Source organism: Sceloporus undulatus, chromosome 1, assembly GCF_019175285.1.
Source record: "Sceloporus undulatus isolate JIND9_A2432 ecotype Alabama chromosome 1, SceUnd_v1.1, whole genome shotgun sequence".
NCBI lineage: Eukaryota > Metazoa > Chordata > Lepidosauria > Squamata > Phrynosomatidae > Sceloporus > Sceloporus undulatus.
In genome coordinates this window covers 265,919,731-265,947,190 of record NC_056522.1, presented here as the reverse complement: position 1 = coordinate 265,947,190, position 27,460 = coordinate 265,919,731, and the positions used below count along the sequence as shown (strand labels likewise).

The 27,460-nt window shown below is 39.0% G+C and overlaps 1 protein-coding gene across 1 annotated transcript in view; it reads right to left on the bottom strand.

Moving 5' to 3' along the window:
- Positions 1-27,460, bottom strand: part of MUC2 (mucin 2, oligomeric mucus/gel-forming) — a 44,640-nt gene that overhangs the window by 2,382 nt on the left and 14,798 nt on the right. Inside the window, exons 11-25 of the mRNA XM_042459288.1 lie at positions 27,329-27,398; positions 26,201-26,338; positions 25,842-26,006; positions 25,462-25,556; positions 23,218-23,344; positions 22,450-22,674; positions 20,350-20,450; positions 19,511-19,662; positions 19,198-19,336; positions 16,547-16,657; positions 15,523-15,705; positions 13,924-14,163; positions 12,044-12,200; positions 9,808-9,925; positions 6,488-6,516 (exon numbers count right to left, since the gene is read on the bottom strand). Of these exons, the coding sequence (XP_042315222.1) occupies positions 6,488-6,516; positions 9,808-9,925; positions 12,044-12,200; positions 13,924-14,163; positions 15,523-15,705; positions 16,547-16,657; positions 19,198-19,336; positions 19,511-19,662; positions 20,350-20,450; positions 22,450-22,674; positions 23,218-23,344; positions 25,462-25,556; positions 25,842-26,006; positions 26,201-26,338; positions 27,329-27,398 (2,050 nt within the window). The remainder of the gene's footprint in view (positions 1-6,487; positions 6,517-9,807; positions 9,926-12,043; positions 12,201-13,923; positions 14,164-15,522; positions 15,706-16,546; positions 16,658-19,197; positions 19,337-19,510; positions 19,663-20,349; positions 20,451-22,449; positions 22,675-23,217; positions 23,345-25,461; positions 25,557-25,841; positions 26,007-26,200; positions 26,339-27,328; positions 27,399-27,460) is intronic.

Below are 27,460 nucleotides of genomic sequence, written 5' to 3'. Positions count from 1 at the left end.
TGTCGGGGCAGTAAATATTCCTGGTTACTCCTTGAGGATTTGGACAAGTACGGGAATGTGATGTTAGAACAGACTGAATAGCAACAAAAGGACAGGATCATCTCTGCTGCCTATCCGCTTCTCAACTATGAGATCATGTAACTGCTGGCATAAATATACACAGCACGACCTCAACAACAACCACAACCACACCACCATACTAAGCCAACTACAGCACATCGAACTACGACCATTACCTCCACCACACCAGCACACTACACATATACTTCCACAACAACTCACAACAGCTACCAATACCCTCAACATCACTACTACTACACAACTAAACTCATACCACACTAACCAACAAACCACTCTACCACTAACATCACAGAACTACACAAAATACAACAACACACTTCTACTAAACTACACCAACTCCACAACCCCATTCACCAACCACAACAAACCACCACTCCTCTCTACTCCACAATCACTCAACATACATCCACCTCAACCTACACTACAAACTACTAGACAAACCACTTCAACCACCACAACACAACCACCACTCCTAAACCAACCTCCACCTCACCGACAACTACAATACTAATACTACACAACCACTTCACCAAACAACACAACCACCACTTCACTCTACTCCTACTATAAATCCTACCATACATCACTCACCTACAACTACAATCAACTACTACTAATACAACCACTTCACCAACACAACACAAAACCAACCACTCCTACTCCTACGCCTACTATAACTCCTACCATTAACATCCACCTCAACCTAAACTACATACATCATACTACGCTACAAAACAACTTCAACAACACAACCACAACACCAACCACCATCCACTATCCACTCCATAACTCCACCATACACCCCCACTACAATACAATCAACACATTCTACTACAACACTACAACAACCACTTCACTACTAAAACTTCAAACACCATCTACTACTACCAAAACCAACTATTTCTCCAACCACAACTACAGGTAATAAAAGCAATTAATTTAGATATCATGGAAAAAAAATGAATAAATGTAAAAATTAAATAGTAAGCTTGGTATGATATATCATAAAAAAGATTTTTAGTAAATCTAGTGCAGGAGTTTAATATCATATGGTTCATGGCATAATAACAAGAAGATTTTGTAAACATAGAACTGGGGTATAGATTGCAACCTGCAATATATTTCAATTGAAAAAAACGAATAATCATTTTATTTCTTTTATTTATTTTCCTTTTTCCTTCGATATCACCAATCCTGTGACACCAGCACAACGAGTAATACAAAAGTACCATTTGGTTAGAATTCCAAATACTATATTCTTACCCACAGATAATATGCATGCTAAATGTATTGTATTTAAGGAGGAAAAGTGTTGAAATATGTTGACAGACAAAGGAACAAGTAATATTCTGCTACATCTTATGTTTCTGTTGAGGAAATTTCTAGAAAAAAAATGGTGTTTCTTTATTTGTGTATGTCTCATGCGAGATGAAACAAACCATAAATTTTGTGATCCCGTTAACAGTTCCTTCTTCAGAGTTCATCAGTTATATGCTTCCTATTAGTACATAGGTTTCTAAAGTTTTACTCCATCCAATTCTTCATTTTTGACAAGGCATTTCATAAAAAACTCTTGCAAAAGGAAGCAAGATATACACATTATTACTGTGTTTTCCTGAACATATCTTAAAGAACAAAGTACAGTGGTGCCTCGGTTAACGAAATAATTCGTAACCGGCCGGCGGTTTTCGTAACCGAAAACCTCGTAGCCGAATGCCATAGGCGCTATGGGAAAAGCCGAATTCGTGCGAAAAAGCCAAAAAAGCACCAAAAGTATTTTCTAACCGAAAAAAATTCGAACCCGAAACAATAATTCCCTATGTATTTTTTCGTATCCCGAAAATTTCGTAACCGGGTAATTCGTATCCCAGTACCACGATAAAGAACATTTGTGATGATCCAAATGGGCATGCTAATTCACATATGCTGTCTGGCAAGGGTTAATCAGAAATATCTCTATGTACAACCAGGACATGGTTCTTTATAACGTTGTACGGGACAGGGGGGCACGATATGTTTTCTGGCCTCTCACAGATAGAGATGTTGTGGGCTCTAATGTTCTCATAGGTTTCATAATCACCATATTCTGAGCCATATTTTGGGTAGCTCACATCAATCCACTGGGACCACTCACATATTTCAGAAGGCACACAGCTTGCTGTGATGAGATAGATAGATAGATAGATAGATAGATAGATAGATAGATAGATGATAGATAGAGCACAAAGATTATATACATGATACTAAAATCAATATGTTAAGCAGTCATAGAATATACATAATATGCATAAATATAGAATATATGCTTATCACTGCTTGAACCTTAATCAATCCTATGCTCATGGCAATGTCTGTTCAGGAATACCATTGATATCACTTCTCAAATTTTATTTACTAGTAGAAGATCTCTGATCTATCTCTCCAGTAATAAAAATGACATAAATCTCTTTTCTTAAGAAATTTGTTTCTGCGCATACAACACAAAGATATCAGGGAGTAATAGTAATAGACATTATTTCTGACTCGTTGTCTAGAGCTGGCTCACTCATCTGTCTAGAAATATTCTCATTTGGTCTGCAAGTCCTCCTTAAGGCCTTCTCTCCGCGACATACACATCTTCACAATCCATTCATCATTGCCTTGCCTCCTCTTTCCACTTCCTCAGTATATTCTTCCTATCCTCCATTTTTAAAATATTTTCTGTTATTCATGTTCTTGTCTCTTTATTCATTGGTTACTCCACACCCTTCCTCCAGTTACCCTAATTTTTTTATTATTAAATTAACAGAATTCAGGCACCCTGATCTCAACACTGCCATTAAACAAACTGGTGCCTTAGATTTCATGACAGCCATGGCATCCTAATTACACTAGAAGAGAGGTATTTTGTGGTTTATACCTTTCTCATATGAAATATGAGCTAGGGAATTGGCTATATCATAGGGAGTGGCGGCAGGATGTTTTGAATTATAATATACAGTATCTTTTGCTTTTGTACTTACTTGTTGGGACTATTTCATCAGGAATTGCATCAGTGCAAGAAAAAGAAGGAAAGAAAGAAAGAATTTTATTTTTCAGCAATTATAGTATCATGTATTATATTATCCATTATATTATCAGATTGAGTTGCAGGTTGAATATATTTCCTAAGCAAAAAATCTTGCTGTTGTACTGTGAAACACCTGAAATTACATCTCTGCAGTTGGTATGGCTATGTCAATCTCTTTTAATACATATCTTATACAGTTGTCCCTCCAAATCTACAGATTCTTTATCTACAATTCAGCTATCCATGGCTTGAAAATATTCAAAAAATATATAAATTCCAAAAAAAAAAAAATACTTTGATATTGTCATTTAATATAAGGGTCGCTATTTTACTATGTCATTATATTTAATGGGATTTGAGAATTCATGGATTTTGGTATCCATGGCAGGGAGGGGTCCTGGAACCAAACTCATCTGATATCAAGGGCCCATTGTACATGTTTAGCAGTTATTATCTTTTACACTTCTGTGAGATGACCATAGTATTCTTCTGGGTCACTTTGCAGGGATGGGACTTGAAGGCACTCCTTTAGAGTGGCTCTGCTCCTTCCTAAAGGAGTGAGCCTAGAAGGTGATGCTGGAGGATTCCTGTTAGACTCCTTGGCCATTGGGCTGTGGGGTATCCCAATGCTCTTTTCTATCCTCCATGTGATTCAAGATATATATGAAACCACTGGAACAGGTTGTCTAGAGGTCTGTGGTCCAATACCAATAGTATGCTAGTGATGACAGTCAACACTATTTCTTTCTTCCATTTAACTTCAAGGGAGTTGTTTCAGTTCTAAACCATTAAGGAGCTCTGAAACGGAGCTCCTTCCTGCTCTGCGCTAAGGGCGCACTAGATGCCCTGGCGCGGAGTGAGGACATCACTTCCGCGCCGCCCCGTATAGAGGAGGTACAGTCGTGACGTCCTCATGGTGGTGGCCGTGTAGAACGGCCGCCACCATTTTGTGCGTGCGGAGTGCGCACTAGGGTTAGGGGGTGCGGAAGCACCGCCCCTTTCTAACCCTAGTACACGCTCCGCACGTACTTTCCTGCCCATCTGTAACAGGCCATTGTATAGAATTGGCAATAGGCAAGCAAATTGAAACTCATTAAAGATAAAACAGAGGTGCTCCTGGTCAGTCAAAAGGTGGATCAGGTAATAGGGATATAGCCTGTGCTAGATGGGATAAATACTTCCCCTGCAGATTAAGGGTCACAGTTTGGTGAAACTCCTCAACCTTGAATCTGGAGGCCCAGGTTTCTGCATTTGCACATATAAAGACAGTGCACTGACTGAACCCATTCTTGGTGATATACCTAATCTGGTTGTGGTGACACATGCCTTGGTTACATCCCATTTGGGTTACTGTAATGTGCTCTACATAGGACTGCCTTTGAATAGTGTCTTGAAACTTCACGCGGTACAAAGAGTTGTAGCCAGGGGTCAGGCAACAACCCAGCTCCAACAGCTCCAACAGCTGCCAGTCTGTTTATGGACAAAATTCAGTGTTCTGGTTATAACTTATAAAGCTTGATACAGCTTAGATCTAGTCTACTGAAAAATCGTTTCTCCCCAAGAGGCTGTCTGGATCCAGAAATTAACAGAGGAGACTGCTCTTTCAGTCCCACTGCCTTCACAGGGATAACTATTGGAAATACAAGACAGAGCCTTCTCTTGTCTATCCCTAGATTTTGGAACTCTCTTCTCAATGAGGCTAGAATGGCCTCCTTCTTTCTGTCATTCCATCCACAGGCAAAGACTTTTTTTTATTATTCAGAGAGGCTTTTAAAGAAAGGGCTGTAAGAGAGGGCTGCATCATTTTAAATTATCCTGTTTAAAATGTTTGTTTTTTTCTTTCACTTTTTACGATGTACTGTAAATTGTTTTAGTATGATTAACAGTTTAGTTCTATCTTTATTGGAAATGCACAATATATTTGTTGCAAGCTTTCAAAGCTCCATGGGATTTGTAGTCATTTTAATTTTTAAACTGCATTGAATCTCAGTCTATGGGAAAAGGTAGGATGTAAATAAAGATGATGATAATAACAACAGTAGCAACAGCAGCAGCACCAACAGACCTATGCATGTATGCAAAGCAGTATCATAACTTATTAATTACCTGTAGTTGTAGTTGGAGAAGTCGTTGATGTGGTGGTAGATGGTGTTGAAGTAGTAGTAGGAGTGGTAGTGGGTGTGGAGGTAGTGGAAGAGTGGTGGTAGTGGTGGTGGTAGTTGTAGGAATAGTTGTGTGTTGTAGGGGTAGTGTAGGCTGGGATGTGTGGGTAGTGAGGTGATGTGGTGGTAGATGTGTTGAAGTAAGTAGTGGAGTGGTATGGTGGTGGAGGTAGTGGAGAAGGTGTGGTAGTGTGGTGTGGTAGTTGTGGTAGGAATAGTTGATGAGTTAGGTGAGGTAGGTGTTATCGGGAGTGGGAGTTGGTGTAGTGGTAGTGATGGGTGGGGTAGATGGGGTTGAAGTAGTAGTAGGAGTGTAGTTGGGTTGGTGGTAGTGGGTGGTGGTAGTTGTTGTAGGAATAGTTGATGTAGTTGGTAGGTGAGGTAGTGTATGCTGGGAGTGGTAGTTGGTGTAGTGGTAGGTGATGTGGTGGTAGATGGTGTTGAAGTAGTAGTAGGAGTGGTAGGGGGTGTGGAGGTAGTGGTGGTGTAGTGTTTGTAGAATATGGATGTAGTTGTAGTGAGGTAGTGGTAGTGCTGGGAGTGGTAGTGTGGTGTAGTGTAGGTGATGTGGTTATGATGCAACATTGGGACAGCAGTATACGCTAATCTCAAATTATAGCAGAGGTTCCAGAATGTCTTATCTTTGATCTCTTTCACAAATGGTCCATAGGTAACATTACACTCCACTTCTGTCCCGATCTGCTAACTTTCATCAGGTGCATTTTTAGCCCGCACCGTAGGTCTTCTATAGCTAATGGAGCTGAGCATATTGATGTTTTTTCTTATTCCTTATGGCACATATGTCTCATAGTCACCACCTCCGGGTTCATCCTTGGGATAACTGACACATACCATTTACTCCAGTGGCAAAGCATGAAGCGCAAGACAAATTGGAAAGTCAGTCTCCTGATTTAATTCAGTGAGTGGCATCTGAACAATATTCCATTATAAAATAATATTAGTTTGGAGTCACCGAATCTCCACTACCACCAATAAAAAATTGTTATAAAGAATTTCCCACACTGAGAGCTGGAAAGAAAAATGCTCTATCCTGAGACTCTTTAGCTCTATCTTCAGGGTTTCAGGCAAAGGTCTACCACAGTCCTTTTAACTTGACTGAACCCAAGAGTGTATATTGCAAACATTTGCTCCATCCTAAACAAGTCCCCACCCGAAATCGTTTTTAAAGACTTACTTGTTCCAGATGTAGTGATTGTATAGAGGCTGAATAGAAGGGAAGAACACAATGATTCTTCTGTTTTCATCTTAAGTGTTTATGATTCAGTAGTTTACTTAAACTGCTTTTCAGTTTATATACTGCTTTTATTTAAAAAACAATAAAAGTAGCCAGGTGTATTTAACATTGTTGCAAGCTTACTTGAATGTTGGGATAGTAGTGGACAGAGGTAGTTGAAAAAGTTGTTGTGAATAACTGTTGATGTTGTAGTACAGGATTTCTAAAGAAGGCCCATGGTGCCATTTAATGTGCAAATCCAAGTGAGCACCATGATCCGTTTTCTCAACCAAACGCTGTCCTCCCACATTGTATATCTTTGCCTTCAAAATACAGCAGCAAGCTGCAGGGGAAAAAGAAACCAGCAGGTTAAAACGCGGTCTGTCCAAAGCATAGCCAAAAACAGAAAATCAAAATACAATAATTCAGAAAGCAAATAGTGGTCTTGTTCCTTATAATGTTAAATGTAAGTGATACGTCTTATGTCATCTGATTATGTTTGGCATATTAACTAATATTTTTGACCATGGGCACATTATGTGTAAGTACACTCAATGGAAAATATATGGGACTTACTTCTTATTAAATATGATTATGATTGAACGTGTTGTAATGTCTAATTAATCTATGAAGTAAATTAATGTAAGACCAAGGCATCCTTAGAGTTAGCAACAGCATAGTTTCCATAGCAAGACCATTCTCGGTAAAGATTTCACACAGGAATTAATTGGCTATTTATCGCGAAAATTTGCCACACAATCATGCATTCCCAGCCAACAACAAACCCAATATAAATGGCTAACCTCATATAAATTCTATATTCCAACTTTCTTTCTCTGGAGCAAAGATCTTTCTGTAGGATATGGGTTCTCATTCACTTAATAGTAATGATGGGCACTTAGTCAAAACATAACAAGACTTCAAACAAAGTTATCTTACTTATTTATTAATAAAATTATATCCCATCTTCTCTCTAATTAAGTCAGGTAGCAACTTGGCTCTCCTCTGCATTTTGTGTGTGTGCATCCCCAAGTTGTTTCTGGCTTATGGCAACCCTAAGGTGAACTATCAGGGGGCATTCTTGTCATGGTTTAGAGGGGATTTTCTTCGCAATTCTCTGAAGCTGAAATAGTGTACTTTCCCAAGGGGGGTTCATGCCAAGTGGGGATCAAACTTTGGCCTCCAGAATCCTACTCTGATGCTCAAGTACATCAGACTCAAAAAGAGTGGCTGTCTTGAGCAGTTTTATGGCTCAGTCATGGACTAAGCCTATATAACCCAATGCTCTGATTTACACACTTATTAAAGCTGCCATTAAATGTAATATTTTTATATACAATGTGCTCTAGAATTATGAATGAAGGCTAGAATCATAAAAGATAACCTGCATTATACTCAGCGCTATTTCACATAAATGCATGGAGTTGTACATGAAAAAAAACATTTAATGATATTGTAACAACAACGTGAGAATGCTTAATGAGTTTGTGTTTTTCACTACCCATTCTTCTTCAGTGATAACCCTTTGCTGAGGAGGGATTTTGCAAAATGGAAAGGTCTATTCAAGGAAAAGTTAGGAGAAAGCTCATTCTAAATAGTGTTACAGCTGCTTGGAAAGTTATATGTGAAAGTATTCATCTCTTTTGTTTTGTGTTTAGAAAAGAGAGAGAGAGACAGAGGAAACATACCACTTTAGGGCTGCATTGTACATGGATTCTGATACACAAACTGAAATGGAAAGAAAAATCAGGAATGAATATTTGAAACGTTATTTCCTATTTTCATTCGGCAATTATTCTGCAGTGAGTTACAACACTGAAAGCCATACTATGATTAAAATACATAAAAAGTATACAATTGCCAACAAACCAAGTTATCTTTTGAAAGTGGCTGTTTTTTCTGTGTTTTAGCATCGGAAGCTTATAAAGAATCAACCAGGAGTATTTGCCGAGAAGGCAATTCATAGATAGGATATTTACACAGGGTATATAAAAGATTTAGCTTCCTCTCATTTACAGTTGCATGAAGAGAGCCTTAAACAGGGCTCTTTTGCTGATCAGAAGGAACAGAAAAGAACATAAGGAAAAGGACTTATTGGTACTTGGACTGGCCATTTAAGCCTCTCCTAGTCCCACTTACACAAAAATAGTCAACTGCACAGATTTTAACCTCGAAAAGGTGATATCTCATAGCTCTAATCAAAGTGGTTAGAAAGAAATAACGGCAAATAATTTAGCTTATTTAAGTCATTCCAGCTTCGGAAATAAACAATGACAACAGCAAAATTATAAACCTCTAAAACTCAGCCCCAGTTCCATGATGGTCATGACATGAGAAATAGGGGTCAAATGCTATGTGGCAGATTCAGTCAAAATTGTGCATGGTGGCATTTCATTAAAATGACCTAGGAGTTTATGGCACTGCCCTTTCCAGCCCTTTCCAGCCCTTTCTCCTGAGCTAAGCATGGGAGAAAACTTTAAATGCAGATTTTAACACACACCTCCATGCTCAGGCAAGAGGATCCGTACCCAATGACATCTCCCGCCACCTTGCAAAGAATGGGGAATCATGCCATGGCTGGAGATGTGTGATAAAATCCATGTTTAAATTTTTTGTCTCATGCCTAGATTGGGAGAAAAGTATGAAAGGGAAGTGTGATCGGCTCCCTACCTAGAGTAGAATGACAGATAGTATATCCCTTGTTAAAAGAGACATCTGTAACATTCAGAATGCAACATGTCCAAATAAATATTAGGCTATCATTGTACAATATTTTCCAGCTGAAAACAGGATTTTGTGTCATAAAATGACTATGCAAGCCCAGAAGACAGCAATTTAAATCTCTATCTGCATAATGCCTTCCTCCTGCCATTAGAACTCTTTCCACTATGCATTTTAACATACCATCATGGCACAGTTCTTTGGGTTTGTAGTTGGGTTAAAATTGGCCAGGTAGGAGCACACGTCTTCAACAGCGCAGACACTGATCTTCGGTGACACATCTGTTGGTTCCATGATCATAAAGAAAGCCTGGAGGACATTTGGGTAGCAACTATTGCCCAGAAGATATGTTTTGTTAAATGTTTGCAATAGTTGCTTAAAGAGCACATAGTAAAAATGATTATTTTCTTTTCAGGCAGCACTCTTCCATGAATTCCTCATCCACCCTGAGGCTGTAAGAGGGACTATTAGCCCAGTGAATGAAATGTAGTTTCTCCAAACTGAATACCAAGAAAATATTCCCATTAAGAGCAAACATACCACAAGTGGCAATTTTTTACCTTCCAATGGTGGCCACTGTGTTGGCAATATTAGGGACTCGCAGATTAGAAGGTCTCGTCCACAGGCTCATAGTGCCATTCACATACTCGGAGAAGGTTGTAGAAGTCCAATAGATTGCTAATAAAACAAAATAATAATCAGAAATCAAGGAACAGATGTTATCTCGCTCCCATCTAAAACAAATGGTTGCATGCATTTCACTCACTCTGGAATCATTTCTATCATTTATGGAACTGAAAATCCTCTTTATTCCTTTGCTATAAACATTTGATTTGAACCACTAGCTTTTGAGTATCCCCTCATGTAATATGGTCCACACAGACAGGCCAAAATAATTCTTCAAGTCACTTTGGAGGTATGCGTTTAAATGCTGCATGCGTCCTAAGAGGCTGGAAGCCACACCAAAGCCACACCCAGTCCTAGGGACTGCTGCATAGCTTGGTGCAGCTTCTGGCTTCTTAGGGTGCGTGCATCATTTTAAAAGTATACCTCCAAAGTGACCAAAGCAGCTTATTTTGACCTGTCTGTATGGGCCCTTGATATGGAACAGGAGAGTGACATGAGGGAAGAATAGAGCTCCACAATCACTGTCCCCACTCATGTCTCTTAACTCTCGCAAATCCCCACTTCTTCCCTTAATGCACTGGAAATCATCTGTAAACTGGCTGATATACACTCATAGTGCAGGATCATTCCATGAGAAAACATTGAGATGTTTCAAAAACACACTCAGACTATAGGAGTAAATCATATTGGAAGGCATTTTGCACATGTATGAAACATTCAATGAATTGAGATACATGAACACATATCTCACAGAGTTCACTAACAGCACAATCCTATACACCTTTATTCAAATGTAAGTCTCCTTATCAGATGACATTATTCTTCGGTTTGCGTTTAGGATGGCAGCTCAAATAGAGCAAATTTGTGTAGAAGAAACAGTCATGTGAATTACAACTAGTTAACTGTGAGTTAATAGTAAAGCTGATGAGATGATAGACTGATGCTATCAGATAAGGAGGAACTATTTATGTGACAAACCACAAGTTTACAGTAGCTAGCCAGCTAGTGGGCTGGTGGATTCTTCTTTTCCCTGGATTCTTTGAAACTGGGATTGTACGTACTTGACCTATTGATTTCTTCTATATCCATGATTCCTCATGCATAAATTCATTTTGAAGGCATAATCAAAGGTGCCATAAACATAAGCCAAGTTATATTCAGATCTGTAGATATCATTTGAAATAACTTATTGCCTAAAATTTGGTTAATGAAATTGTATGATTAACAGGAAACAGATAAATTGACAATTTGGTGAAGGGAAACTTAGATAACTTTAAAGAAGACTGGAAACCTTTGATTGTACATTGCAACATGACTGGGGAACAGGTTTTCTATAGATGTGGATAAGGTGCATGAAAGATAGTAATTATTTTAAGTTTATTAGATGTTAGAGTATGTAAGAGATAAATATTTCAATATTTATGATGTGAGTAAATAGTAAGTTAATAACTATGAGGGAAGAATTATTACACATGGTCTGAAGTAAGAAATGTATCAATGAAGATATAAAGATATCACAGATGAGGAAGTATATTTTGTTTTGTTTCTTTTTTGTCTTTTGTTTGTGTCTGTATTTTATATTGTGATGGTTTGTTTGTGTCTTAAATGTGGGAGATGGGGTGTCTATGTTTTTTTGTGTATCTACATATTTGTTTTTTAATAATAAAAAAATTAAAAATTGGGGTGGGGGGGAGAAATGGCTTAGACAGAAAACTCTGGTCTGTTTTAAATATACAAAACTGGTTTGAAGGGTGGGGGCAATTCCAAGGGCAAGTTTTGTATCCCTGGACCCAAAGTGGGCCTCACCAGGATGAGAAATGTTCAAAAGTTACAAAAAAATTAAAAGTGGAAGTGGAAGGGAAGTTTACTTCCATTGCTATTGCTGTTGCTTAGCTCATAGGGTACTGTGGTCCTGGCAGCCTGTTGTATCCTGAAACCACTACTCCTAGATGCCTCTGGGGTGGTTCAGGAATTTCAAAATTGATCTTGGGGAGTTGCACGCAGCCGGTAGCCTATACCATGCCAACCCTGGTTTAGGTTGATAAAAATAATGTTTCTAAAAGAGTAACCAATTTTGTAAAGTAAGAGTTCCCTGGGTCATCTTGTACAGTGTGTAGGCATTTTATTCATGTTTATATACTTAGACATCTTTCATCTGGGAATACTCACGGCATATTTCAGGGGTCCTCCAGTTCACACAGGCATCAGCTTTAGTACATTCTTGTGCATAGGCAGCAACTGCAGTACAGAAGCATTCACAGTCCCCACCAGTATCACAGGCACAAGCATCATGTACACAAGCATCATAGTATGGCTCTGGGTCCACCTATTAAAAAGTTACAGTATTACACAGGTGGGAAATTTCTGTGAATCACTTGTTACAGTGCCACTGCCCTAACATCCTTAACCATCCACAACTCTTACCTAGGTTTCCTCACAGTTGATAGCACACAGATATTTTGCTGTTCATGTTCACAGTCTATTTATGAAACAATGATCTCCTCCATCCTATGATGGAGAAGCATATTGGGGAACTTGCAATTGAGATCTTAAACTAGTAAAATCCTGTTTCTAGTCTGGTCCAAAACACACTGCAAAAATAATCCAATTTGAGACCAGTTTAACTGCCCTGGCTCAGTGCTAGGGAATTCTGGGAACTGTAGCTTTCCCTGTTAGAAAGATCTGGTGCCACAATAAACTACAATTCCCAGTATTCATGAGCACTGAGCCAGGGCAGTTAAAACTTTCTGAAACTGGATTATTTCTGCACTTTGTTTTGGACCTCTGTCTATAAAAGCTTGAATTCTGTTGTTAGTCTCAACTGGAATTGACCCACTGAAACAATTAAGCTTCAGTAATTGTCAATTTACCATGTTTCCATTAATTTAATGTTTCTACTCTAATTACTCTATTAATTTAGGCCAATAAATTTTATTTCAGAGAGAATTTTACAAAATACAACTGCCACAGCAAATTGAATTCTAGAGAGGATAAAGGAGGATAAATGGAAATCCAGCATCTAGCCCAGCACCGGGAGCACTAAACATGGTTTACCATAACATGTCCCTCTGGTTTTTCAGTACCTATATATCCTTCTCTATGATAGCAATGTAAATCATCACTTGCTTTGTTCTACATGCAAGAACAAATCATTTCAAAACATTTCTCCTCATTGAGTAGGAGTATGGAAAGGTTTGGCACATTTTTCAATTATTTCATTTTTAGCATTTCAAGATTTGGGGGTGGAAAGAAAGTTTGTGGGAGGGGTGTTTGTTTGTTTATTTATTTATTTCCATGTGTTTTGTGCAAATAACTTGGTTTTATTCAAAATCCCAAACTTATTTTGTGCAGAAGCCAACAAATAAATATTTTGCAAAACATCAGCTTCAGAACACTGGAGTCCAAATAGCTGAAGTCTAACTCATCTCTAAGCCCAAACTAATCAGCAACAATGGTATGTATAGGGAAAGAACTGCAGATATGACTAGTACAAATAGGACTCCTCTTAAGCAAGGAAGACTGGAGAGGACTCACATGAAATAAAAGGCTGCACAGAAGAGAGGCAATTTCAGCAGGCACTGCTTGTTAGCTGGTTGCATGGCAAGCAACACCTGCTGAAATTCCATCTCTTATGCAACCATTAAGGCACAAGACTCCTCTCTAGTCTTCAGTCTGATAACCCTGAGTCTCACTGAAATAAATCAATTTAAATTAATTCTGTGGGAATATTCATGGTTAGGGACTTGTATACTACAAGCTTTCCTTTGGATCAGGGTCACAATGTTCTGGGAAGATATTGATGCACATGGTCTCTCAACTATTTCATTTTCTTCAAGACCACTATATAGGGTGGTCAGGTGAAATACATGACAGGTCTCTACACCTTTAATAGTTGTAAGAGGGAATTCAAGCACATAGAGTTTACATGACAAGCAATCATTGTTGAAAACCCTTCTTCAATCAGACTATTAAAAACCCTCTCTGCACTTCACTTGGCAGCCCTACTACTATACCAAAATATTGCCCACTAACAAAGCAACAATACCAACCTTACTGTGACATGTTACAAAAACAGAACTTTTGATAAGACTGCACTCTTTCTCTGCCCAGGCTTTGCGATGAGGTTTCTCCTCACAGGGCTGAATGACTGTCTCCACGTCAGGACATGTACTGTCCCTTTTCCATGAATTTCCAAATGTTAGTGGACTATTTTCTTGAACCATGCTCCTTGTTGTGAAGTCATTGCCAGCCTTGTCATCAAAGTTACCACATAAGCCACAGATCTTTCCCTGAAGGGAGGAAAATGCAGGACATTAGAGCAAGCACATCTAATGCAGTCAGCAAAAGTAATCAGTGAGGAGAAATTTAACTGTAAAAAAAAAGTTTAATTCAAGATTTTCCACTGCCCCAGCATTAGCAGTCATGGATACTGACAAATTTAGAGTAAAACAAAAAACAACAAAAAAGTAATGTGTTGAAAACTGAAAGCAGAAGCAGGGGCAGCTCTACTATTAGACATAGTGAGACTATCACCAAGAGGCACCAGCCCTTTGACTGATCTTCCTGGGCCTCCCAAGCATTCTCTTCTGGCATATACCAGAGCTTGGAATATTACTTTTTCAGTACAACACCAAAATCTCCCAAACAACATGGCCAATACCCACAGTGACTGGGCCATTTGTAGGACTGCCATCCAAAAGGGTAACTTTTCTGTCTTCTGTAGAGGAAAGATCTTTGTGAGCCACACAGTCTGTTCTTAACTCCAGAAAATGGTCTGCAATTCTCAGCTGTGATGAAAGATGCTATTCCATCATCAGTGATGAATGAAAGTTCAACTAGTAGTCAGTGAGCTTCTGTATCTTGAATGATGCAAGATGCCACACTATCCTTCACATCATCCAGTAAAATGTTTTTGTCTGATCCTGGGCAAGAATTAGTGTATCTTATATGAGTGGGGGGAAAGGATACTCAAAGCGAGGAGGGAGGGGGTGGAATGATTTAGTTTCAAACTAGGCACACTCAGTTTATTCTGTGGCCTATTGACCATGGCAGGGAGTTGGACTGGATGGCTCTTGAGGTTTCTTCCAACTCTATCATTCTATGATTCTATGTAAATTATTCAGTAAGAGGCTTGAAATAATTCATCTTGGAATAATTGCAAGCAGTTACCAAGAGTAACACTGAATATATAAAATCAAAATAAATAGGGCCTAATATTGGTCCCATTTTAAAATGTTAGCCTATTTGCAAAAAGGGTTCCAGATATTCTTTTGGGGAAGAACATCTCAACCACATCCCACCCTGTATCTGCAAGGCTGACAAGAGAAGAGAGCTGATGGTACAAAAAAGATATAATAGTAATAATAATAATAATAATAATAATAATAATAATAAATTTTATTTACATACTGCTTTTCCACAGATCAAAGTGGTGTACAGACAATTAAAACCATACAATTACAGAACTCTAAGCACAATCATTCATGATTATATAATTATATAATGTAATGATTATATAATATAGAATGCATCGCCTTCCCAGTGTTGTTGGGCCACAGACCCCATAAGGTAATATTTCATTCATTTATCAAAAATTTAAAAAAATATATTTCATGGCATTATAGAAAAAAAGCTCCATAGTCACTCACTTTATAATGTGGTGCCAGCTTGATGAAAATTGTCGTTTTCTGGTCCCAGACAAGCATAATACCATTGCCAATCTCAATTACAATGTACAGGCCAACTCTCTGAGAAAACCAAGGCATCGTTTCGCCACTTGCATTCAAGTTAATGTTTTCTATCTCTTTATCTTCCAGCTTTAGCTCAGTGTTCTAAAAAGAAAGAAGATGTAATTAAAACTCTATAATGTAAACAGACATTGACATCTTAATTGCAGTGGCATCACTAGGGGTTGTGGAGGGTGCAAACTGCATCAGGTGACACCTTAAGGAGGGACACACCACTACACCTCAAACACCTACTTTTTAGCAGAAATGGGCTGTGACATTCATCTGCTTCCCTTTAAAATACACATGCACAGAAATGGAAAGAAAATTTGTTTTGACCAATAATAGTATTTTATTAACTTATCTGATCCATGGCCTGTAAGACTATTAATAAAAGTTTACATGTATCATAAATCTCTGTCATTGGGAAGAAATGGTGAACTTCCAATTCTTTCTGTGATACATACACACACACAAGCGTGCACACACACACAGTATATCTGTTGTTGTGCCTCCATATCATTGCCAACTTATGGTGACAAACCTATCACAGAGTTTTCTTGGTAAAATTGTTTGGAGGGAATTTATTTTGCCTTTCTGTGATGCTGAGAGTATCTGACTTGCTTAAAGGTTTCCATGGCCAAGCAGGCATTAGAACCTGTTCTCCAGAGTCATAGTCCAGTGCTCTAATCACTACACAATGCTGGCTCTTTTTTGTAGTTGCACATAAGTAAACATTTTGTAAGGAAAATACACATTTTAAACACACTTATGTTCTCTTTTCTCAATGGGGGAAGTGCATAAAATGCATACTGCCTACTGAACTTTAAGAAAAGGAGTCTTGCAACCTGATTTGGAGACTGGACTGAATGACAGTGCAGGTGAGATTCCAAGAAATGTAACAAGAATTAAACTGACCAATTTTCACACCTCTGTTCATACATACCCCTATAAACAACTTAATGGCCTTGGAGCAAGTGACTCCTGTGGTTCCACATGGGACATTCTCTGTGATGACACTAAATGTTCCCTCTGAATCTCTGTTGCCACAATAGTCCTAGTGAATGTGAAAAAGACATTGAACAAAATAAAGCCAAAACAGATTATTCCCATTTTCAATTGTATTTTAAAAACCCATTCAAACCATATTGAATATTTGCATTTATAGCAAGCTCACTATGCTTCCTCTTTAATGGTCCTTGGTTATTCTGAGTTTGTTTGGTCTCAAAGCAACCACAGAAAAGAAAAAAATGAATGAGGTGGATTAACAAAACATGAGAAAACAAACAGCAAATGTTGTTGGTCTGGGTTCATCCAATTATATATCATAATTTACTATGTAATGAAGGAAGCTAAGAGAGGATCACTTTCTATATGAACAAGTAGCACATGGATGTCCTGTTCCTGAACAGTATCATTTTACACTGTTGGTGGTATACAGCAAATAATGCATGTTTAAATGTGGCCAGCATAAAACAAAAGAATGAAGCCAATCTTTCCCAGACGTGGGGAAGTCCCAAGTCATTGAGAGGAATTGTTTTACCCTAATCCTGTCAGTTACGTGCTAGGTATCCATGTGCAAGGAGTCTTTCTTTAACATGGCAGCAGTCAAACTAGGTTTTCCTTTTCCTGAGTCCAAAGTTAAACCAATCAAGAAGGTCTTTGCCATGTGCTCTTTCTCTGTATTTAAAGCAATCTGAAGACAAACTAAATTAAGATGTTTCTGAAGAGTACAAAACATAAACACAAAAGAGCACCAGAATATGGATCTTCCATCTCACGGATCATCCATACAGCCTCTCCAATCCAAACAAAAGTGGTTGACTCCCATTCAGATCACTGGAACATGATTAAATATGTTTATAATAAAATTGCTCTCAATTTCTTTCTAAATTTAGTGGAATTGGAGCCGGAGAAATAAGAGGAACTGCCTCAAGGAAAAAGTAATATCTACCATGAGGATTTGATATTCCAGTCTCTGTGGCAGGTTACTCTTGCAACTAATTTGGAGTTATATTGATAAAAAGCAGGGGTTGCAACAGTTCCCTTCTATTTTGCAGGTGTATTCATTAACTAGATCTCTCATTCACACATATATTGGCATTGCTTACAGAAGCATCAAAAGATGAAGATTATTATGTTTTTTAATGGTTTTGACCTTCATCACCTGTTTTCAATTTGTCAGATTGTTTAATATGTTTTAGTCTGTTTAAATTATTTTTTTTGGTTTAATTTTCTAAACCATAATATCAAATATACTTTAATATTAATTTTACTGAGATCACATGATATAGGGCAGGATAGAAATACTTTAATAAAATAAATATATAAAGAATCTTTAAATCAGGAGTGGGCAAAGTGTAATGCTCCACATATTGTTGAACTGCAGCTCCCAGTGTTCCTCTACATAAAGCATGCTGGTGATCGGCTTCTAAGAAATGTAGTTGGACAACATCAGGAGGGATTAACAATCCTATCCCTGAGTCAAATGTTCATCATTTTAATTCTCCTAGGCCCAGTCCAGATGGACGGGATAGGATGCCCTCGTCCCATGTGAGAGGTGGCGCTTCTAGACGCCCCCCACCCCTCGCATGTGACGAGGGCGTCATAATGGTGGTGCTCTGTACAGGAGTGCACTGCCATTGTTATGTGCCGGATGCATAGCGTCTGCACATCACAGCACCATTGTGACGTTGTGAGTGCGCCATTGGCACACTGCGACGTCATAATGGCATCACAAGAGGAACCCGCTTTTCATGGGTTCTTTTTGGTCTGCGGGGAAGTCCTGTGGTCTGGAGGCTGCGGCTTTTCTGTGGACCAAAACTAGGTGGTGGCAGGCCGCCGTTTTGGGGCAGTCTATATCCTGCCTAAATTAAATTTCCCTCACAGATCTATGGGAAAATGAACATGGATAATTTCAGGTGCTACAATGCTAGGTGAAATGATTTCATGGAATGAGATTCTGAGAGATGTTTAAGAAGCCAGATAGACATAAACTTTGAACATGAGTCAGATGTTATGGGACTGTGTAACAAAGGTGTGCATCAAAGATCACACTAGTATGCATCCACTTGTGTTACAGAACTTTGTCCCTATCTCATCCTGCTACAGCCATTTGAACTTGCCACAGCCTGGATGGATTTCATGGATTTCCTAGGCCCATGGTGGTGAACCTATGACACGCATGCCAGATAAGGCGTGTGAAGCCATGTTTCAGGGCATATGGAGGTGGAAAAGAGGAGGTACAGGCACTTGCCTGTTCCTCCTCTTCCCAGCCATCCCAGGAGAGGCAGCTGAAGGCCCGGGAGGACTGGAAGAAGAAGTCCCACCCCAGATGTCCTGCCTCCAGAAGGCAGAAGTCCCCCCCCCCCCGGAAGTCCTGCCCCTGGCATCAGATAACATCAAGTGCTGGAATGTCTTTTATGGGAACTCAGTGGTTCGCCATCACTGTCCTAGGCTCTCCCTGTACTGGTTTGGAGGTTCACAAGAAGCTGCAGGGTGGGATGTGTACTACCTCCTTCCCACTGTATCTAGCAGTGGAAGCCTTTCCACCAGCAGAACAACCCCACCGCATTTTGGTTTGTCGGTGAAAATTACCTGTGCAGCCACATATTCACAGTTACCATCAAAGTCATAGTTTTTTCCATCAAAGGTAATGTAATGGCCACTTCCGTAAATGATACATGTGCCATAACACACATTGGTGGTACATCTCCAGCTTCCTTTCTGGCAAGTACTAGAGATTGTGGAAAAAAGAAGTACATGAATAAGAACTGTTCTCTACAATAGTACTAAAGTATAAGGCAACTCTGAAACAATCAAATGGCCAGCGGCTTACATATCAAGTGTGTGGTGAATTCACACATGTATAACTATTATTAGTGCAACTAATAGAAAAAGAAGATCTTACCATGTGTTGCAATCCACTTTTATTTTATGCCCAGTGGGATAAAATTCCTTGTTATGAATGCACGGACAATCCTCTTCTTTAACACATAGCCCATTGCCATCATCAATCAATCCATCAGGACAGAAACATCCTGAAATACACCCTGTCTGGAACTAAATAAGGAGCAAAAATAATATCACATCCCTGTTTCATGAGTAGGTCCATCAGAATCTGTTTATTTCACAGATAGTTATGTACTTTTCATGCAGCCAAATGAGATTTACTTTCACCTTTCAAAACCCATTACTCAACTGTTCTTATTACTGGTTAAGTGAGATGGTGGCCCCATTTTGAAATATGAAGTGGCCAAAAGTTTATTTATTTTAGCAAAGACTGAGCAAGAAAGTGGGGATAAGGGAGGGAGGGAGGGAGGGAGTTCAACTTTCTGCATTCATTTGACAGAAAACCACTGGTAAAGACACAACGGCCAAGATTCTGCATCAAGCAAGCGAGACGTGTCATGCAGTTACATGTCCCCCCTGTGCCCTGTGCAGCTGGTCAGCCCTGGAAAGGGCCCCTGCTGCTGCTTATGAATGGAGAGAGGAAGGGCATTTTCAAAACCAATTTCAACCCATAAACTTCAATCCTTGATCATAGCACAGGTGCATCTCATTCATTGTTCTTTTATTCTTTTGCATTCCTACATTGTGCCTGAGTATTTTCTTTAAAGAAAAAATACACAAAATTAAAATTGGGGGGGGGGTGTTTTAGAGGTGGAAGAAACAGTGTTACTGTTAGTCAGCAATAAAGGGGGGAATGGTTTAACTTAATGTTCCAATGAAAAGAAGACAAAGGCTTACATGATCAGTGCCCAGCGTTTGGCAGGTAAGCTGTAGTGGTGTTTGGGAAGACCGGGAGCCCATGTCGCTGCAGTTGAAATATATCTTATTGTTTGAACATTCTGTGAAATAAATATAAAACTTTCTGTTGGATGAATTTTCATAAACATTAGAGAAATTAAAACATCAGAGAGAGAAAACTTGGTGTTTAAGGTAATGGAATGGCTGGCACTAGCAAAACCTTGCAACATTCACTGTACAAATGCAGACACTTTTACCTAGGTATGCCATGCATACTGAGAGAGAGAAAGGTATGCTGCTTTGAGGGGAACACTTTGCCTCTGAATGGTCATTAGCACCCAAGTAAGACTTATCAGCTACATGTGGAGAAGTCTTCTCAGGAGCCAAGAAATGTGGTCATCCATAGGCAGAATTCTAGACTATGGCTGCATTTCTTTAAGGATTCAGTGAGCCTTAATACTAATACACATATACATGATGGCCCTATTATATGAGAAACTTAAGGCAGCTATTTTGTTGTGAAATATCATTGGGCAGGATTCGCTGTCTCTAAAGCATGGGCAGTTGAAGGCTGGGAAACATAATGTATTTTTAGAAGTATATACCCTTCAGCCTAAGCCAACTTGGCAAAGAATTCCTCCTCACCACCAGAAAAGAAAGTCATATACAGTACGCCCGCGTTATATGCAGGTGTGCCATGCACGGCTTTCAGCTTACACTGAAGCTGCATGACATAAGAAGCAACGGCACGCATGCCATGCTGTATGCATGAGCCCCATTGTTTTCAATGGGGCTCAAGCATACCCGGTGTTTCCCTTACGCAGGGGGGGGGGACCTCTGGAACGGATCCCTGCATAAGGGAAGGGCCAACTGTACAAGATTATTCAAGCTGAAAAATAATTTTATACTTGCCATGTTCTGTTGGTCCCACTGATACACACTGGAACTTTCCATTTTTGCAAACACTAGGCAGGAATACACAATAGAAATAAAGCATAAGATAGAAGAAAGCTATATACATTTTGCATTTATATATTACTAATAATAATAATTAAAAATATATTCCTAAATTTTCTGTTAAACAATCATTTCATATACATAGTAGATGCTATACTCTTCTTATCTCACTTTCCTCTCAAAGTGGACTCAAGGTGGAAAACTGAACAAAATATAAAACAAACTCATCCATTTCCTGCCTAATGTTTTTCAGTAAGGGACTCCTAAACAGAGACTCGAGGTAACTTAAAGTACACTACAGTTAAACATGCAGCAGTATACATTAAAATTGAATTAAACTGCCAACAACATTTTAAAAACTAGTTAAAACATACAGTTGAGATGATTAAAAAGCCCATTTTCAGGAACCTTCCAATTACCCATTACAAATACATGGTAGATAAAAGAGAACCATTTTTTACTTATGATTATGGCTTCCCAAATTATCCCAAGAATTCACACAGAAGCATAATCACAACATACTCCTTCCTTTAAAGCTGCAAATGATGTATTGCAGGGATGGGGGGGTGTAGTGTATGGGCCACATGCAGCTCCTGGGGTAGTTTTTGACGTACCCTAGCCCCTCCCAATGTTTTCTAAAAATTAGAACAAAATGGCTCCCAATGTTGACATATTGTTGCCCTTACCCCACCCCTCTGTAAATCTACAGCACTATATAAATAAAGTTTAATAATAATAATAATAATAATAATAATAACCAGAAAAGGCCTTTTTTGAACAAAGAAGTTAACTCTTCTGGGCACAGAACAGCTCAGGGGAACACATGAATATGGTGAAATTGTTCCTGATGTACTTGTGGAGAGCATTGGGGGAAGAACAAAAAAGATTCCAGAATCTGGGAGTGTGGTGTAGTGTAGTGTGGTGTGTTATAGAGGATGTGGCCCCCCAAGGTTCCACAGATGGCCAGTGTAGTGTTCCCCTAACCCTACAGAGTAACCTCCAGCAGTTGTCCACCTGTGATGTAGTGCAACCCTAATAAAGCCTAAAACTTTACAGTGAATATCCATGCAACCATCTTATCAGAAAGGTAATAAATCATGACTTTAACATACCAACGTGCCTCCTGATTCATGACAGCCTCACCAGCCTGCACATATTTGCCATTGTAATAGCATGGGCATTTAGAAACTGGCACACAATTGTCTTTCTCATTCAAATAAGTATTATCAGGGCAGCCACAGCCATCCACTGGAGTGAAGCCTTGCAAGCACTGCTTATCACCCTCCGACAGAGAGCGGCAGGTTTGCTGACAAGTGTTCATATTGTAACGGAAAACCTGGGTGGCTGGGCAAGAAGACACTTCGCTGTCTGAATTAAGAGAAAAAGATAATACATTAAAACATTTTAAGCAGAAGGAGGAAAGGGACATGCATTAGCTCAGCTATTTTTAAAAGACAATTCAGTGCATGCCATCCAAATTTTATTTCTGATGCTTTCAATGAAGAAATATTAGCAACAATTTGGGAGGAGCAACAATTAAACAAAGGAAAGGGAATATGTATTATTAACTAGATGATGCAACTGGCATATTAACATAAAATGACAAGAAGGCATAAATGACTTGCAACTAGTAACATTCCCTAGCATCCCCTCCTTAGGCTATATTGTAGAAATTTCATCATTCAGAACTTCATTATTGAGTTCTTCTGAATTCATGGTGTTTTTCTCAGTCTAGGCAAACCTAAATAATATATATTGTTGTACATGTTCCAAAAGCCCTATTGGTAAATGAGGTTACCCTCTTATTGTTCTTATTAACCCTTTTAAAGTTGTAAAACATTAAAGTTAATATAGTTTTACTCAGAAGATTTTGTCCTTCATTCGGGCAAGAATGGAGAAATAGATACTTACTGCAGATCTTATCTCTCCAGCCCCACAACATGACTCCTTTGGCAGCACAGGCTCTTGCATAAGATGATAACACAGCACACAAACATTCTTCATGGGAGTTACAGTTGCAGGTATCATACTTGCAACGCTGAAATATAAATAATCAGAGAATTGCCATTTATACTTGGATGACAAAGTGTCAGTCGGCATGACAGCACTGAGGTGCAGTACAGACCTCTCAAAAATGGCAGTCTGCAGGTGCCCATTTTAACTTTGGAGGGATGCCGCAGCCGGCAAACAGCGCAACGTCCCTCCGGAGTAAAAAGAAACTGGTATTTCCGGGTTCTTCTTGTGGTGCCTGGTGCACTCGTGACGTCACAGACACGCAGCAACTTGCAGATGCTGTGCGTCCCTTATGTAAAGATGGCGGCACCCGTGTGGACAGGCCATCAGGCTGCCGCCATTACATACTAGGGTTCCAGACCATATGGATGCTGTGCACCATGCCCCTTTTGGCCTGTATGTCTCGGGGCTGAGACACTCAATACATTGTTACATTTTTGATGAAGCATGGACCCCAGAAAATGGTATGACCACCATGACTAAACTGGGGTACTGAGCTTCCTCTCTGTAATGATCTGGAAATACTAGTCAACTGTCCTAGAGAGCCAAGCCTCTTCAGGAATTACCAACCAGAAATGTGTGAAATCAGTCCTTATGAAATATTAACACAGCTATTATTGTTGTTATTGTCTAATAACAAAAGATGCCTGCCATCTATGTTATGCACCCTTACTTGAGACTAAGATCCACTGAACACATGGAGAGCACTTCTAAGTACACATTGTGCTTGTAAGAATCTTCATATTTAAGGATATTTCAGTGATAATGGGTGAGGAAAGTAATTTGCTCTCCTCTCATAAGTACTTGCAAGTAGGCTAAATTAATAACCTTCCGGTCAGTGTTGCTGCACCCCTCTGCCACCTTAAAAACAATTCTGGGGGATTTGGCAGAAATTATACACTGAAAGCTACTCCTTTCATTAGCAGTAGCATATGTGAACCTTTTTTTTTCTTTGTCCCCATGAAACAATTAAAAGCTAATTATTTTATGGTTACCTTCTGCCTCTCTTCCATGGTGGGAAAGAACTCATTTTTAAAAAAACCATAGTTGGGCTGCCTCTAATAACAGTGATTTTCCTGATGTAAGGATTGGAATTGCACAGCTTTCCAAATGTTATCAAACTCAACTCTCAGGAGCCCAACTACCACAATCACTGGTGAAGAATGCTAGGATTTGCAGTTTATCAACATCTGGTGATACAAAAAATGGCCCACCCTTGCTCTGAAAGTATCCTATCTGTGATGATGGATCAGGGCTAGAGTTCTCTAAGCTCCAATAATTAAATCAGTTTTATTTTTGCCATGTGGGAATGTCTACAGTCATTACCTACACAAACATATGTACACACAAGTGCAAAGAGTCTATGCTCACATGGCATGGACTGTAATGCCTCTCATGCCACATAGGCCACAGCAAATGGTTTCTGGTGGTAAAAAGAACACTAAAAGAGTTTGTTTTGTGGCATGGTGATTTGCTATTTAAAAAAAATCTACAGAGTATTTCAAGGCCCCTAAATGTGATTTATAAAGCTCTCTGTCTCATGGTCTCTATAGCTTCTATAGGTCTTTTCACTATTGTGGAGTTGATTTTAGTTCATATATTTTAAATAAAAGAATGCAAACTTGGTTGTGTCTGAAACTTAACTCTCCACTATTAGTAATTATTTTTATTTCTTCCACAGAAGATCCTGCTCTTTCCCCAGGATTAGAACTTTTTGTTGTTGTTGTTGTTGTTGTGTACCTCCAAGTCATTTCTGACTTATGGTGACCCTCAAGGGCCAACTGTATGAACATAGGTCAAAATCAGTTACAAACATAAGGAGGAGGAACGGGGAATGTGAAGTATTTGTTGAGGAAGTATGCTTTAAAATTCAGTCTGTAGATGTTTGCCTGATATCAGTGGAAAGATAATTCCAGAGAGAAAATGCTCAGGACTATGTGGAGCCATCTAAAGTGCTCCCTCTGAGTCTGTCATTGACCAGTGAGGGGCATAAGGAGGACATTGACCTAGGAGTCGTGACAGATATTCTATCCTCTAAACACTATGGAAAATAATTTGAGATCTGCAGACCTTGCTTTGCACACCACTACTTTTCATTTCATACATGTCCCTGAAAATGAAAAGACCCATGCAACCACATACCTTGTAATAATCTGCTGGATCAATGACTGAGTGACACCTGGCAAAAGCAGATTCTGTACTTTTCAATAAAGAGCACCAAAATTCAGCATAATTTTCTGTAACAATGAAGGAAAATTAAATGTCACTAACAACTACTGCATCATGTGATGCCTCGTCCCATGTGTTCTAGTATGCAGATTATCCTGGTGACCTTTGTAATATAATTGAATGAAATCAGAAGAGTACTTTATGTACTCTCTGGGGGATTGGACCATGGTAGTATATAGGGTTGAAATTCCCTTATTGATGTGATCAGATACTGTATCATTTCAGGGTTTGAATCCTGAATACTAGTTAGAACATAACTGCAGTATTTAAAAATGAAAGCCACCTCTGCTTACCATTTTCAACACTAAGAGTGCAAGGATGTTCCCAAGAATCCACCTTGTCAGTACAGCTGGCCTGTGCTTTCCAGGTATTAGCAAAGGAAGCCCCTGTTGCTTCAACCAATCCACCTGATGTTTTGAAATCATCACTTTCTATTCCATTGAAATTTCCACAAAGACCTATTAATAAAAATAATAAAGTTAATTTTATCTGTATAGTTTAACACATGACTTCATTGATTGGTAAAATGGCAAGAGTAAGCAATGAACAATGCATTACAGACTGAGATTTTTTAACTATAAGTATTCTTCAAACCAAACAGTATCTCCTGTCCATAATTAACAGTGCAATCCTAACTTAAATTCATACTTACCTTGAAGTATTCCCTTGGCAGACTGATCCACAACGGCAAACAACTGCATAACTGGAGCCAACTGGATCTGCAGCTTGAGGCCAAAATAGGTGTGTACAATATGATAGTAGGAAGATGGCTGGAAAATTGAGAAGCTGGCTGGAAAACAAGGAAAAACAACATTTCCTGTCAAACTGCAATTAATGTATTTCTTTATTTAACTGTTACATTGTATCCATCTTATGTTATTTTGGATGTTCATATAAGCTACGATTTGCACTTGAGAACAACTCTGTCAGAGCTGTAAGGCCGACAAGGAAAGCTAGATCAGTTAGATGTTTTGTTGCTGTTGTTGTTGTTCAAGTCATTTCCAACTTATGGCAACCCGAAGGTGAACCTATCACAGGGTTTTCTGGGTCTCAGTGTGTGACTGAGGAGTTTATCTGACAAGGGAAATTGGAAGTATAATCCGATGGCAATCTGAACACAATCATGGGGTTTAACGTTATTGTGCGATAACCCACTACACGCAAATTCGGGCAATGGGAAGTCAGTCCGAATGCAATCATGTAGTTTCACGTTATTGCGTGATAGACTGCCACACTCAAATTCAGGCAATAGCATGCTATTTTCGGGCAATGGGAACCCAGTTTGAACACAATGCGCATTCATGTAATTGCGCTAAACTAACAACTTTAAGTGAATGCGTTCTGGCACCACTCTCTTTTCATTCGAATTTAAGAGAAATTCCTCCCATTTGATAAACTCAGTAGGTTTCCATGGCTGAGTGGGGAATTGAACCCTGATCTCTAGAGTCATAGTCCAACACCCAAACCATGCTAGCTACGTTAACCCTATTTCTCCTTAAGGTGAATAGGGGAGGAGGAAAGTAGAAGACAAAAGAGGATGGGGAAAGAGTCATTAGACAATAAGAAAAGAACTTTTTTTCTTGCTAATTGTGTACAGTTTCTCATAAACTTCTCAGTGTGCCATTTCATTTAATCCCAGCCCATATCTGAGCCATCCCTTTGCCATTTATTTAACTAAAAGCTTAAAACACAAGGTCCTCATCTGGAGGATTTGTAGAACCATTATCTTAGAGTATACATGAGGATAGTGAGAGAGAATGAGGATGGCTTCCTTCCTCACCTGCTACATGAGGCAAGTGAATCTCCATTTCATTCAGCAATACAGTGCCATCGGATTTGAAAACTAGAACCTGTGAAGAAACACAGAAACTATTTTAGTGGGATTTCTATTTCTTATAGATAGGGGGGTGCC